Source organism: Canis lupus, chromosome 14 (genome assembly GCF_048164855.1).
Source record: "Canis lupus baileyi chromosome 14, mCanLup2.hap1, whole genome shotgun sequence".
Taxonomy (NCBI): Eukaryota; Metazoa; Chordata; class Mammalia; order Carnivora; family Canidae; genus Canis; species Canis lupus.
This window is the reverse complement of record NC_132851.1, coordinates 15176202-15191217: the sequence shown is the minus strand read 5'-3', so window position 1 is coordinate 15191217 and position 15016 is coordinate 15176202. Positions and strand designations below refer to the sequence as shown.

Sequence of the window (15016 nt, the reverse complement as noted above, 5' to 3'; positions counted from 1 at the left end):
GGAGAGATACCTAAAAATGAGGTACAATGATCAGAAAAATTCTGTCAATCTCTACTTCATTCTCTAATTGAAAATGTCAGGACAAAGGAGTGCCTGGGTAGCTCAATTGGTTGAGCATTCAACTATTGGTTTTGGCTCAGGTCATGATCTCAGGGTTGTGATATGGAGGCTTCTCTCCAGCTCTGAGCTCAGTGTGGAGTCTGCTTGTCCCTCTCCCTCTGCTCCTCCCCTGGTTTGTGTATTTGCTCTCCCTCATTCTCTCTCTCTCTTTGTCTCTAAATAAATAAATAAATAAATAAATAAATAAATAAATAAATAATCTTTGGGAAAAAAAGGACAATGTCAGGAAAAAAAGAACACATTTCTGAGACTTCCTTATAGTGAATATGAATTATGTTCCACCAAGGATATGCAGTTTGTGTGAGAATGAAACACTGAATTTAGGCATAGGCAGCCTTCCTGCTAGATTCTCACCGTGGGTTTCTTTATCCATGTTGAAATTTTACATCACTCTCCAACATTATCCAGCTTCTCTGGGAAAAACAAAAACTAAAACAGTCACCTTCTGCTGTTTAGAAGTTGGTAGTGAGGTGGCAGTGACCCCAGGTAAACTTAATTCCAGTGGCTTCAAGGTAGCAGTCCCCTTATTGGGCTAATTCTGTATGAATCAAGAGGTCCAGCCTACAACCCATTCCTAGAAAAATATTAACTCCCTTTATGCTTTAAAAAATGGTTTTTGTGTCTGGCATTGATGAAATATTTGTACTGGAAGTGGTGTGTTAAAAGCCTACAACATGTGTTACTGTTTTTTTGGTCAGGAAGAGCAGTGAGGAAGCATTATGAACTGCACAGCAGGTGACTTTTCTGTGTTATGGCAAGAGTGGTGAAGTAGTTGCTGTGACAATGTGGAAGGCAGAGCACCAAGGCTCCAGTTCAAAAGAATGAAAGTAAAGTTGTTAAGGCCGGTGCCTATTCCTGGCTGCCTTTGGCAGTGTTTTACAGCACAGACAAGAGCTCAGGCATATGTTGGCCAGTTTTAAAGAGAGATGGAAAGAACAGAGTCTAAAATTTTGGTGACTTTTGGGTTGCAAAAGCCAGCTGCTTTTGTACAGCAGGGGATAAGAAGGTTTATCAGAGTCTCTTATTAAGTTTTTAGTCAAAGGATGGATGGAGGGCAGCCCTCGGGCAAAGATGAGATAAATAATGTTGCAAGCTTATTACTTCAGATTACTCCAGGTAGTCTCAATTAAAAAGAGAATGAGAGAGATGTAAAGCAGGTTGGGAATGGGTGGAGAGTACTCACTGGCACATGAAAATAACTAGAAACAAGCCAGTTCTTAAATTTTTTGGAGGGAATTTTAGTCAGTAAATCCTAGAAGTCATCTTCAAATCCCTTTGTTCAATTCTTAAGGCAATTTTCAAGTACAAAACCTGCATTAGCAGATGTAAGATATAAGCTTTATATACTCTTAAGGATAGTCTGCTGTCCCATACCCACTTCAAATTTTGCAACAGACAATTGGACAAGTGGCATTTCTCAACAGGAAATGCCAGGGGACAGCAGAGGACACAGGACAAAGGAGTACCTTCTCAAGAACAGTACCAGGATCTTTCAGGGTAGGAGGATCTTCATAATGCCTCTCTAATATGTTCTATTTATTTTCATGACCATTGACTGTGGAATATTTCCTCTACTTCTCTTATCCACATAGAGATATTTATTTTGATTATCCTTTTCTGCTCTAACAGGTACTGATCCATGGGAAACATTGACCTTAATGGGCGGGGGGGTAGGCTGTGCTTTACCCAGAAACTCTGGAATTTGAATAGGGTGCAGTGATGAGAAGAGACTTTGCCAGAAGTAAAGGAAAGGGAGGGACATTTCTTTCTCCTGGTATCCTCTGTTTGAATTTAAGTAGCCCGGAATTCAACATTTCTGGAAATCCAATTCTACCAAGTTTACAAACAAAGCCCAGGAGAGGGATAGAGCAGCAAAATGGAAGAAATCTTGAGTCCCTGAAGACCTGAGGGCATAGTCTGATCCCTCCTAGCCTAGACCAGTTGAAGAGTCACATAGAGGAATAACTGCTGTCTATTTTAGCTATTTTATTATAGGGCCTTTGGGGCTGCATTAGCATAACATTGACCCTAAGACATCTAACTTAAAGGCTCTCCAAATTGTGACCCTAAGATTCATTTCTAAAATTTCATTCTGTTTCATCATAGGTATACTATTCTACTTTGGCCATTTATTTTGCATATGATCCTTGACCACATCTTGTGCATTTCTCTTTCTTACATTTATTCATATGATTTGACTTTTCTCTTGACTCCTCTTCAACTAAAGTTCTCTCCTTTAGTTCATACAATATTATTCCTTTTTTATAAATATATAATAGGTAACTTTTACAAATTCAGCTATGGAGTCTATTTTATTATTTAATTGCCAGAAGGTCATACTATACATGTTTTATGTTTCCAATTGAGTTATAAGTTCCAAAAGAGCAGAAACAGTGTTCTATTTTTTATATCTCTTTGACATTTATACTTCAAGCTTCAGTAATTATTTGGTGATTGATTAATTGATGAAACACAGTGGCATCTCTCACTCATATTGGATGAATATGTAATCTAGTAAATTATCCATAATCAGCTTAACATATCTTTTTAAAGATACAAATTACCCAAAAGTCTTAATACACATACTTGTCCCAATTCTGTCAGAGGAGTGGAGAGTCTATTCATATTTTTCTATTATTCTGAATCAAGTTATCAAATGCTACTCATACAGATGCAGTATTCCATTTTTAGAAACTTTAAACTGAGAATGGTGCTAATATCCTTCCATTCTACATTTTTATTTTCTTTGCTTTGTTAAAATTCTGGTAGCTACACAGGCTCTAGCTAGGTTTAAATAATCATAATTTTAAATATATATCATGACCTTTCCACCCATCTATTTTAATGTGTTGGTAGTTATTTTACAAAATAAAAATACAGTATTGCTTTTCATAAGTTTAGTTTAAGTGGTAAACTTTGTTTTGTCAAAAAAAAAAAAGGAGGACAGATATTTGAAATTGAAAGAATATTAATTGCCTCTTATTCACAGATCCAAAGTACACATCCAGTAGTCTTGAATATTGTGCAATGAATTTTCTTCATTGTATCTGACCATTAATCTTGATCTGACTCTAAAAGCTTTTACCTCTCTTACCTGTGGGACCAGTACACCAATATCAAAACAGAATGGTGTTACCTAGATAACACAGATTTTTGTGTGTTTGGTTTTACACTGTTTTACTGCTTCACACTTCCTTCCTTTGGAATTATAATTAGCCCACCCAGTGATTTACTTTAATTAAAAAAATAATGACAATAGATTTTTCTTCTACTGCTGTTTAAAATGCATTATAATCTGTGTGCATTCTCCCTTCATCACAGCCAGATCAATGCAGTAATCTATTTTCTTCTTAGACAGATGAACTGAGACAGCGTTGGCTTATTCTCAGTTCTCCCCCTGCAACCAATAGTTTGAATCCTTTTCATTAAGTTAAAATAATAATGGTAAGAGCATTCAATAATGAGCATTCATCCTTTTTATTGCCAAATCTGAACCTTTTTGAAGCTTCAAGATAACTTTTACAATGGTGCGTGGCCTAGTGTTCATTCCATTCCAGCATCCCAGTGAAGAGTGTGGCAATGACCAGTAGCTTAGGAACTAGCTTAAGAAGTGACTTACTGAAGTTAATGAATTTTCATTTAAAAATACATATTTAGATGGCACAATTATATAATTTGACCTATAAAATCACAGGCAGGCCCTGTGGCCCAGCGCTCATCATGACCCAAGTTTAGGTCATGATGTGCCTACAGCTCTCTTCTAGTCTAGTGGTTCCACTCTATTTTGTCTTTAAACATTTACTCCTACAAACTGTGATGATCATCTTTAATGTTTTTCTATTAGCGAAAAAACTCAATGAACTGAGCAATCCTTTGTTGCTTTTCAACAGCATACCACAAAATGTACTGAGTTCTTAATGCATAGAGATGAATTGGAGCCCTTATTCTCAAGATGCTCACAGTCTAGTGAGGAAGCAAATTAAAGAAAAAAAAAAAGTATCATTGAGTCATATATACTGAAGTAAAAGTCCATGGGAAACAAGAGAGATTTAATAGCTGATCCACAAAATTCTTGCTCATCCAGTCTCCAAGTGAATTCTCAAATGATACCATTTATATCCTATGTGAATGTAATAGTTTAGTATCCTTAATAAAAGAATATTTTGTACCACTAAAAAAGTTGGAAAATGTATTAGTTGGTTAAGTACTTTGAAGTCTCAGGATGAGAGGTACTAGGTGGTTCAACTTGATATTATGTTCTCCTAAATTATTTTTAATCATCTGGGAAATAAAATCTTGAGATTAATTTTCTGTAAGAAGTACAAACAACTTGATTTTACTTCCCTTAGTAGATATAATTTTACAGTGTTTTAAAGCATTGTTAATTGATCTCAGCAGGATCATGCTTCATCTATTTGACTGAATAATTATGCAGTTCTGTAGTCATGGTATCCGTTATCCTTTCATTTGGTTTTCACTCCAATTTTCAAGGTCAGGTTTTCTTCTTGATATTTTGCTAACTATCTTGCCTTTCACAATAATCCATGTGCTCCTAACAAATTGGGGATTTTTAAAAAAGCTAAGGTTATTGTAAAATGTTTATTAGTATAAATCACCCCTCCTTTTCTAAATTGCTTAGTAGAGTTTTACTGAATTTCTCTAGGAAAATGTGATAAAAACTCTCTTTTAGTCCTTGATATACACTCTTTTTCAGGATTCATTATTTTTCAAAAGTATTTGAAACTTTGTTTTATTTTTTAACGTATCTGAACTTTGTTAGGATGCAATATATCACATACCTTTTTATTTATTTATTTATCTATTTTTATTTTTTCACATACCTTTTTATAATCACTGTGCCTGGGATAATGCTTCACATATGATATCAACTAATAGATGAAAGAATTAATGAATCAATGAAACCCATAAGGAAGTTTTTTGTATCTGGTTGTCCAAATATTCTATCAGGTGTAGAGTTACACCTTGAATTTCATTTATGTCCTAGAGAGGAGTAATTGAATTTTACCTTTGACTAAAGTACTATTTTTTGACTAATTTTTAAGACATCAGGAATGATCTAATAGCATTTAATGAAGACATGGCCCTGCCTCTAGTAGGTCATAATTTAATCACACCTAATTTAGATGTCTCTAATGCAAAATTGATTATAATAAAAATAAACCTACAACTTGTTGAGCTAATAATAATATCTGCCATGTATTGTGTGCTTGCTCAACATATATATTGTTTTATATAGTCATATTAACAGCCTTGTAAAGTTGATATTCTTATGTAAATATAGTATGCATATAGTATTCTTGCTACTCATCTTTTTAATATTAGTTTTCATAATCATATCCACCAATTAATCAGTTTTAAGATTGAATTACTATTCAATTAGTAAATTCACAAAACATATATCATACACACTTATGAAAATCTCTGCTTATTGTACATTTAGATTTCAGTTATTCACTCTGAATCATTCCCTTCTCTAGAGCTTATAGTATCTCCTTCAAAAAACATTTAATGACACAGCTTCTTTTTCCAATCACGAACATATGCATACGTTATGTATTCACTACATGAACCTGTCTTTGGCCAACCCTTTTGGAATATTTTTTGTAATTCAGTTTGTGCCCTACCATGCTCATAAAACTTTGCCAAATCTAGTAACTATTATAGTACTTTGATTCTTACATTTCTAAATTTTGAACCTACTAAACCCTTTTTTTTTTAATCCAACTCACTCTTTATCCTATTTCAGATCTCAATTTAAACTTGACTTTATCAGAAAATTCTTTCCAGACCTCTTCTTAATTAAAACTAAATTTTCTCAATTATATACTTTCATTATAGCCTTATGTTTCCTTTATCCCACTTGTCATATTATAATTAATGCTATGTAACTACTTATTGACTTGGTCAACCCCAAGTTGATAAATTCCATGAGGGCAGGGCCATGTCTGTCATTTGCAAAACTGTATCCCACAGTACTATCCATATTAACTTTTTAATAAACACTTGTGAAATGAATATCTTTTTTTTCATGGCAACAACATGCAGTTGTGAAATAATCTAAGGTTTCTTCTTTTTTTTAATCTTAGAAACATCTAGGCTAGAACTACAAATCTATCTATTAGTTGGGTGACTTTGGGAATGTTACTTTATCTGTGTCCATTTCTCTTTCTGTACAACAGGGAAAATCATATATGGTGTTGGGTAATTTGTGAGATGCAATGGGAATATGAATGCTTAAGTGCCTAGAAAAAAAGGATGACTCACAGCTGATCTCAACAATTAAGGTTATTAACTTTTTCAATTTATAAACTCTTAGAAGGTGAGGAAGGTGGTGTTGCTTGAACTGGTCACATCACAGAGCACCAATGCTAATGATAACCTCCAAGAAGTTCTGATGAATAAATTAGTTACTAAGTAATTTATAGGTATGTTTCCTTTCAACTAATATAGAGGACTGTCAATAAATCCCAGCCTCCATTTGGATTTTTATTTATCTCAGATCTTCCTCCAGGAATTTTTTGTTTTATCAATAATCCCACACAGTTTAGTATGGTTTATGTTGCCTTCACATTATTTGCTGATAATTTCAATATCTCTGTGAAGAGAGGGTAAAAAAGAAAGATATATTTCTAGAAAAAAAAAAACAGATGAATTTTAATTTGACTCAATCATTTGGACAGAGCAGTAAACTTATATAAAGTGTCTCTGACATTTTCAGAAACATTTTTTGAGTATAAAGTCTTCAGACTAGTTTTCCAGTAATCTTCTTGATTCACTACTCATTCTTGAGTACTTCTGTTTTATCCACAAACACAATCTCATGGCCCAGATACCAAGAATACATTCAAATAAAACTGCAGTATATAAGGAATTTTATATATTTATTTTTTGCATTTAAAGAAATTGATCACTGCTCAAATAATAGTATCATGAAAATAACTTTAAAGTATTCTCTCCAGAACACTCCAATCCCATTTTAATCTTTGCTTTATGGAATATCAGATGAGACTATGTCACTTCTATAATTGTTTTATTTTAATAACCAAAACTTTCCAATCCTTATTTTAGTGTCATCTGTTGGTGAAAGAAGGTAACTGAGTCTGGCAATTCTGCTTTTTAGATGTAATTATTTACTTCAGAAGCACAGTAAAGTGATAAGCAAGCATGGTGTTGTTATCTTGTGGGTACATTTGGTGAATTAACATGAAAGTTCTTTATTGCTTAAATCTCTATTTCCCTTAAGAATGATTTTATAATAAAATCACCAGTTATTGTAAATGCCATGTATAGCAATGATTAGTTTATAAGCTGCTTTTACTAAATATAGCAGACTGTGTCTTCATTTTCCCCTGCAATTCAAACTCTTGATAGCTGGTAGAAACAATGTCTAAAAATTAGTCTCACTTAGCTAGTTCTAGACTCTCATATTAATTAACAAGTTAATTTAAAAAGTTCAAATATGAAGCACTATTTATTTTTTAAAAATCAAGACTAAAAAGTGAATCAGAATATAGCATTTTTTGGTGGTGGGTTGTAATTCTTTCAGTTAATATCACATCCTTGGCTGTTTGTCTTAAAATGCACATAGCTTAGGGAGAAGTCCCAAATTAAATGGTTGGGAGAGGACAAAAAATAGAATCCATGAGCAGTGGCTATAGAATTGTGATCTCGTAAACTTGAATGTGAAACATCTTCCTGTCTTCATGAGATTACTAAGTCTACAGAGAATGAGTAGTTCTTATTTATGAAAGTCAAAATACAAGGGCAATTGAAAGTAGGAAATTCCTGAAGGTGAGAACCAGATATGTTTTAGAATTTTCTTTTTTGAGTTTTATTTTGAAACAGCCTAACTTCTTATCTGTCTGTTGACTTAGAAATAATTCAGCTACAAGTCAGGCAATAGAAAGTTAATGTATTAAGATTCCAACCAGGGCTGTGATTCATTCATTAACTTACTTCCTGTGTTTTCCATTTTTGCTTCAGGTACTTTGTTCTGGGTAATGTTTATTTGTTCATTTAAATCAAAGTTAAATCTGAGAACTATTTAGAGCTTGCTTCTCTCTTTCCCTTCATCTCTCCACCTAACTGCTTCCTGTGAAATAATTTAGAAACTGCTTTTTCTCCTAGATATATAACTTTATGCTAATTGAAGTCCTGACCTTAATTATTTTTTAGGAGGTGAGAGAGAAAGGAGTGGATCAATTCTAAGGCCACAAGTGGTAGTTTCATTAAGAGAATTTCCTTTGTTATTACTATATTTAAGAGATTGAATGCTTATTCATTTTATCAAAACTTATTAACCTCACCATCTCTTGCAGCAAACATCTCATCGTTCAATCAAATGAATTTTTAAAAAAAGAACCTATTTCAAGAAAAACTATTTTTCAAAAGTATTTTAAAGTATTACTCAAAATTCACAGACAATAACTTTGTTTCATATTTTGCTGAAAGTGAACTTATACCATATGCCTTAGAAAAATAGTAAAGTGAAATATTAGAGATCATTAAAACCTTGGCTACTGATGAATATTTTACAGATCTTATTGTTGTACCGTTAATGCAGAGGAAGCTTAAGGAAATTGCCTGTTATTTAGAGAAACCATTGATATTTAAGTAACATTAGTCAAATTTCTTTTTACTTTTTTTAATCAGGTTTTAGACTAAAATAGTTGTCCTAAACTAAAAGTGAATGCTTTATCTAATATATGTAATGTATAAATCCCCATAAAAGTCTATAAATCTTCAATACATTTTTCACTGATTAAACTGACTTCATTTGAAATTTATCACTGATTTTTCCCACTATTATTGAAAAGTTTATACAGAAAAAATGAGGTTCACTTAGGAAACACTCCTAAAAGTACTACAAACCTATTACGAATAAAAATACAAAATTTCAACTCTGTATACACTTCTTATTTATAAATGGCCATTGCTTTTGTAAAATTGCATCCACATATTATTTAGATATTTTTACTTACTGTCATTGATATTTTCCATATTATGGTGGCTTTTAGGTATTTCGTTTAATATAAAATAACATTACGTGGAACTCACTAACTATATAAATGGTATGAATATCAAGACCAAATGGAAACATAATTCATTTTTGTGTTGCAGTGGTTTTTTAGCTTTTTATTTTGCAATAATTTCAGACTTTCAGTTAAATTGTCAAATTAGTACAGAGTTACGCTATACTCTTATCCAGCTTCCCATAAGATTAACTACTCCTGTAACCATGGCATAATTGTCAAAAATAGGAAATTAACATTTGTATAATACCCTTAACTAAACTGTAGCCTACTCAAACTTGAATACCTTTTAGCTCAGTAATTCATTAGTTAGTATTTGTATTGACAATTATTTATAGTATGAAATAATATAAAGGTAATAGAAAATTTAGAAAATAATATCAGGAAAAAGAAATCTTTCTTAATCTCATTAATTTCTTTAAGTTTTACTATTTCTATGTATTTTCTTTCTTTTCACTTACAGTGAAACTAGACTTTTCCTCTGAGATGAATATTATTTTTAAAAATCTCTTATATTTGTATACTTGTATACTTTTAAATATAAACTAATAAAATAAAGTAATAGATAAAATCCCCTAACATATCAGGCATTTTCCAGGTACTTTATATATTTAAAGATCTATTTAAAACTTCACAACTTTATGTACTTCTTATTATTGTATTTTCAGGTTAAACAAATTGGGAACTTTAGCCCAGTCTCTCCAACTTTAAAAATATTTCATTTCATCACTGCACTATATTTTTCTTATTTAAGTGGAAAAAAAGTTTTTACCCAAAATGCACACATATGTTTTTGGAGAAATGTTTCTGATTCAGAGTTAAGCAGATGCATCAAAGTAATGGGAGCATTTTAATAAAACTTGATTTGCTTATTAATGTGTTAGTAGAATGTAACTTTGAAGAAGTCATGTAAGTGGTATTAATCTTAACTTTATTATCTGTATAATATGACTAATGTTGATTTTTAAAATTGCTAGAAAGATTAAATACTATAAAATATTAAAAATTTTCTAACACAAAGAATGAAACCTAATATCTTTTTGGTAAAATTTGGTCCCTTTCCCATACTTCTGTGTTATATGTGTTGAAATGAAAGCCATTTCCTTTTATTGTGACACTTGTTGAAAGGAAAAGAGATATATCTGTATCTACCTATAGTTTTTAAAATCTAAAACATTAAAATAATGTATTAAAATAACTGTAGGGGGATCCCTGGGTGGCGCAGCGGTTTAGCGCCTGCCTTTGGCCCAGGGCGCGATCCTGGAGACCCGGGATCGAATCCCACGTCGGGCTCCCGATGCATGGAGCCTGCTTCTCCCTCTGCCTATGTCTCTGCCTCTCTCTCTCTCTCTCTGTGACTATCATAAATAAATAAAAATTTAAAAAAATTTAAAATAACTGTAAATTCTCCTTTTCTCTCCTATTTACAGAATTGCAGAGTAGCTCTTGTGGAAATCCAGGAGTTCCACCCAAAGGTGTATTATATGGTACACGGTTTGACGTTGGGGACAAGATCCGCTACAGCTGTGTAACTGGATATATTCTTGATGGCCACCCTCAACTCACCTGTATAGCTAATTCAATTAATACAGCCTCATGGGATTTTCCTGTTCCCATATGCAGAGGTAAAGAAAAAAATATTTATTTTTTTTTACTGATTGAATGTTTGTTTGACACATGAAAATGTTTTAAAAGAGTTGTAGTCATACAGTATATTTGCAAAATATGTTTGGCACCTCATGCTTGTTCCTTTTATAAAATTTGAAGCTTAAAATAAAAAAATATATTTCTGTATACTTGTACTATATGACATGTATACATATATTCCATGACAAGTTTAGAAAAAATGCTTGTCAAAATAAGATGTTACTTGTGAAATGAAACAGTACAATATATCTCTATATTTATACACATATGTATGCATAGTACATAAATGTGCTTTAGCATTTATATTAGACACAAGGTTAATGATGTTTAGAAATTTAATTAGTCTGTCAGAGTCATAATTTTGTTGACATTTTGAAGTATTGATTGAATCTGTGAATCTTTTAAAGATATCTAGTGGAAGACTTAGCGTGGGAATTTGTGAAATAAGAATGCTATATAGTTCATTTAATCGATACTGATTAATATTACTTATGTTATGGGGAAAGCAATAATACTCTAATGTGGAAACATTTTCAATGTATTGTGACTGAAACATAGAACATGTTCAGTGATGTTCAGTGGAAGCTGAATTCATGGATGAATCTTGCCCACAGAAATTCTGGAGACCTTTATTGTTTTCTGTGGGCTTGGCTTTCTAACAAAGAGACAGATAAATGAGTTGTATCTCTTTTATCCTTTGGCATTTGCTTCCTGTATGAATGGGACATAGGAATGTCCAGCTGCTGATCTAAGTCACTTTGTAGCTTCCTCTCCAACATGTGGCTGGAAGTATATGAAGGAAAGACCTCTGAAAATCAGAAACAGCTAGCTTTTTATCCCTGCTTTGACAATGACCATAGGAGTGACCTCAGGCAAATTGTGTCAGCTCATTGAGATTGATATTTGAACACTTAGAACATCATTTGAATACTGTAGCATACTAAGAGATTTACAAGTATAGTCGCTTTTAAATTTCACAATACAAAACTGAAGTGCAAAAAATTTGAAATAACTGCTCAAGTTTACTCAGTAAATGTCAAGAACTCTAAAGAGTCAGATTTTACTCAACTCTCAAGTTAACAGATTTCTCTGCCACAGTTTCTTGGGTGATGATAGAAGACCCCAGTCTTTTGGGTCAGAAACAAAGGAAAGTTTATTATTCATTGACATGTCAGCAGCCAAAGTATTAACATTTGTGCTAGTTCTCAAAGCCCTAATTCTCACAGAATGATATAAAGAGTATGGGATACCTGCACACATCATAGGTGCTATTTTAGGAGTTGGACGATGAGTTTAGGAAATTGAATTCTTTATAAATGAGCACGTCTGCCCTTTGCTCTGAAGCAAAGACACCCCTAGGTGCACCTCTAGTTAGGCACCCCTAGTTAGGCACCCCTAACTTTATTCCCCAAGCTTATATGCAAACTTGCCCTTTACTCTGGTGGAAGACACTGTCCTTTAAGACTATTGTACAAACAACTTTGAAAAGATAGTTTAGTACAAAGAACAGAAGGACAGTTGGACTCTCTGCTTACAAGATGTGAAGAAATGTTAAAGTCCATGGAGAAATTTCTCTCAATTTGAAGTGTGGTGGTTTTGCTAGATTTGAACCCATTCTGTTTGGTTCTAAAGCCTAAGCTGTTGTTTTAGTGATACTTCACTAAAATAATTTGCATCTCTCTTCAGAAGTGTTTTATTATTTGAAGAGAAATGGAGTTTTATAGTTGAATCAGTCAAAAGACTATTGTTATTCTTCCAAAGCATAAAACTTCCAAAATCAAAAGGACTCATTAAGGTATATAAAACCAAAAAGCATTTTTAAGAGATTTCAGGGGAGCACTACGAGTACTACCTGAATATTTCTTCCTGTTTTGGGCTCCTTCTTTATCTTAGTTCAGAGAAGAACCTGTGGAACAACAAAGATCTGAGTCTAAATTCTAGTTGTGCCCCTTTTTGACCAGGGCCTTTGAGCAAAGAGTATATTAATTTTGGAAAGTATTTTTTTAGCTCTAATAGGATGAAGAGGTGGAAAAGCTAACATCATAGTACTGTTAGAAGTTGATATGATAGTATATGTAAAGTACCAGATACATACTAAGTTTTATTTATGCTAGCTCTATCCACTTTTTCTTAGCACTTCTTACTGTCTCCTCCCTAAAGAAAAGAATTACAGTCCTTAAAAAAAAAATGACCGTCAACAAAAAGTGGGTGGATAATATCTATTATTGTATATTCAAGTTTAACCCCAAAACGGATACTTCTATCTTGTCATTGTAGTTTTGTTTTCCCAGAGCATGTACTCTACTTCTCACCCTCTAATTTCTTCAGACTTATTTCCTTTGAACTGTATTTCCATTTTAACCTCTATGATTTTTATTAAAAAATGATACTATTTTTAGAAATTCTTCCTGTTTAACTTCAATCTGCTTCAGCTTACCTTTGCTTCTCTTTAATAGTGATAACAATGAATACATTTACTCATTTTCTCATCTATTTATTCGAACCCCACCCTGTGTAAAGCATTATTTTATGTACTGAAAATCAAAAGATGATTAAGAAATAGATCTTGTCTTTAAGAAGGAAGTTCTAGTGGATTTAAACATTGTGTAATCAGATAATTACAATAATGTAATAATTGCCTTCATATCAAAATCTATAGAGTTGTTAGGCACCTTGATAAGGACGACCTTAATTTCTCCCAGTTGAGTGGAAGAAAGTTCAGGTAGGGATAACACTTTAAGGGAAGATTTCACAAAGGGCTAACTAAAAATAAAAACTACATAGAGCAAGAACATTTTCAATGAGGCAATAATTTTCCTTTCTAGTCTTAAAAGTAGTTCTGGTATGTTACTAACACTCACTGGCTAAAGGTAGAGTCTATGAAGTCAGACTTCACAGAGCATATGATCTAATTTTCTAAGGAGCAATTTATCTCCCATTAAGCATTTTTTTTAAACTTAAAAAATAGGGAAATTGAGTATTTGGATTTTGTGTGGTTGTCATTCACACAGAAAAGATAGACTATTTAGACCATGGCTCCCCTCCTCTACTCTTTGCCACTTGATAGCATACTGATTCTTTAATTTATAACTTTGCAGGGGGCTGATAACCCTGTAATGATCTGTTTATTGCTTTCCCTGGAGTTTACATAGTTTCTCTCCTTGACAAAACCCTGCTTTTAGAGAATTCTTCTGATGCTTCCTAACAATGATAGTTTAATTAAGAAAAACAAATGCTACCTCGACTTAGAGGATATGGTACAAAGGATTTTGTGTTTGTTCACAAACAGGATGAATTTTATCAACACTATCTGCTAGTATTTGAAAAAGACAACTAACTGCTTGATGCTGAGCTATACAATCTTCTATAAAAAGTGAAAGTGAATTCCTATGCTATAAGTCTGTATTGGAGATACCAGGGACATGTGCCTTTTCTGCCCTCTCTCCTTTGATAGATGTTTCTATGACATTTATTCCCAGTGAGTTGCAATGTGGCCCCAGAGTCCTTAACTCAGTGCTCCCAACATTCCTTACTAATTAAGAGCAGTTGGCAGACAAGGTGAAAGGGATATGCTATTCCTAAATTAAACGTTCTAAAATTCATAATGATATTCTATATTCAGAATGGCATTTTGATATACACACCTCAGGGCAAACTAATAAAACTCTTTGTAAAAGTTACACATAAAATATAGTGTTTTAAATGGACCTAAAACTTGGTCCACAAAAAGTCAAATCATTGGATGGAAGAATTAACCTAGTAAGATTTAAGTCATCAATCATGGAATATTTAAAGTTGTATTGGGATGAATTCTAGATTAAAGAAAAATTTAAAAGGGTGTTATATGTTTTAGAAAAAAAAGTGATATATTTTCTTGATGGTTTGAGTATATTTATAGCCCAAAAGAAAGATCTTAGAATCCATAGAGATTTCAGGGAAAGCAGTGATCAATGAAGAAATATGATGCTGTCAAATGTTGACAGGGTTTATTTTGATCTGACAGGTGAGATCCGTTTGGGGGAAGGCTTCTTTGTTAGTGATGTAGATGTCATATAGTCAATTAGTGCCATGTGACCTAAACCAAATATTCGACAGGACAAATAAGCAAAAGAGCTATTGAGGGAACTGTCACTTCTGGCAAAGCATAAGAAATTGCCATTAGCTACATTAATAATGAGGAGTGAGAAGAATCTTCC

General features: G+C 32.8%; 1 protein-coding gene across 1 annotated transcript in view; it reads left to right on the top strand.

Annotated features, from left to right (window-relative positions):
- The window catches only part of CSMD3 (CUB and Sushi multiple domains 3), a 1168727-nt gene that overhangs the window by 257136 nt on the left and 896575 nt on the right, over nt 1-15016 (top strand). Inside the window, exon 4 of the mRNA XM_072774281.1 lies at nt 10604-10798. Within this exon, the coding sequence (XP_072630382.1) occupies nt 10604-10798 (195 nt within the window). The remainder of the gene's footprint in view (nt 1-10603; nt 10799-15016) is intronic.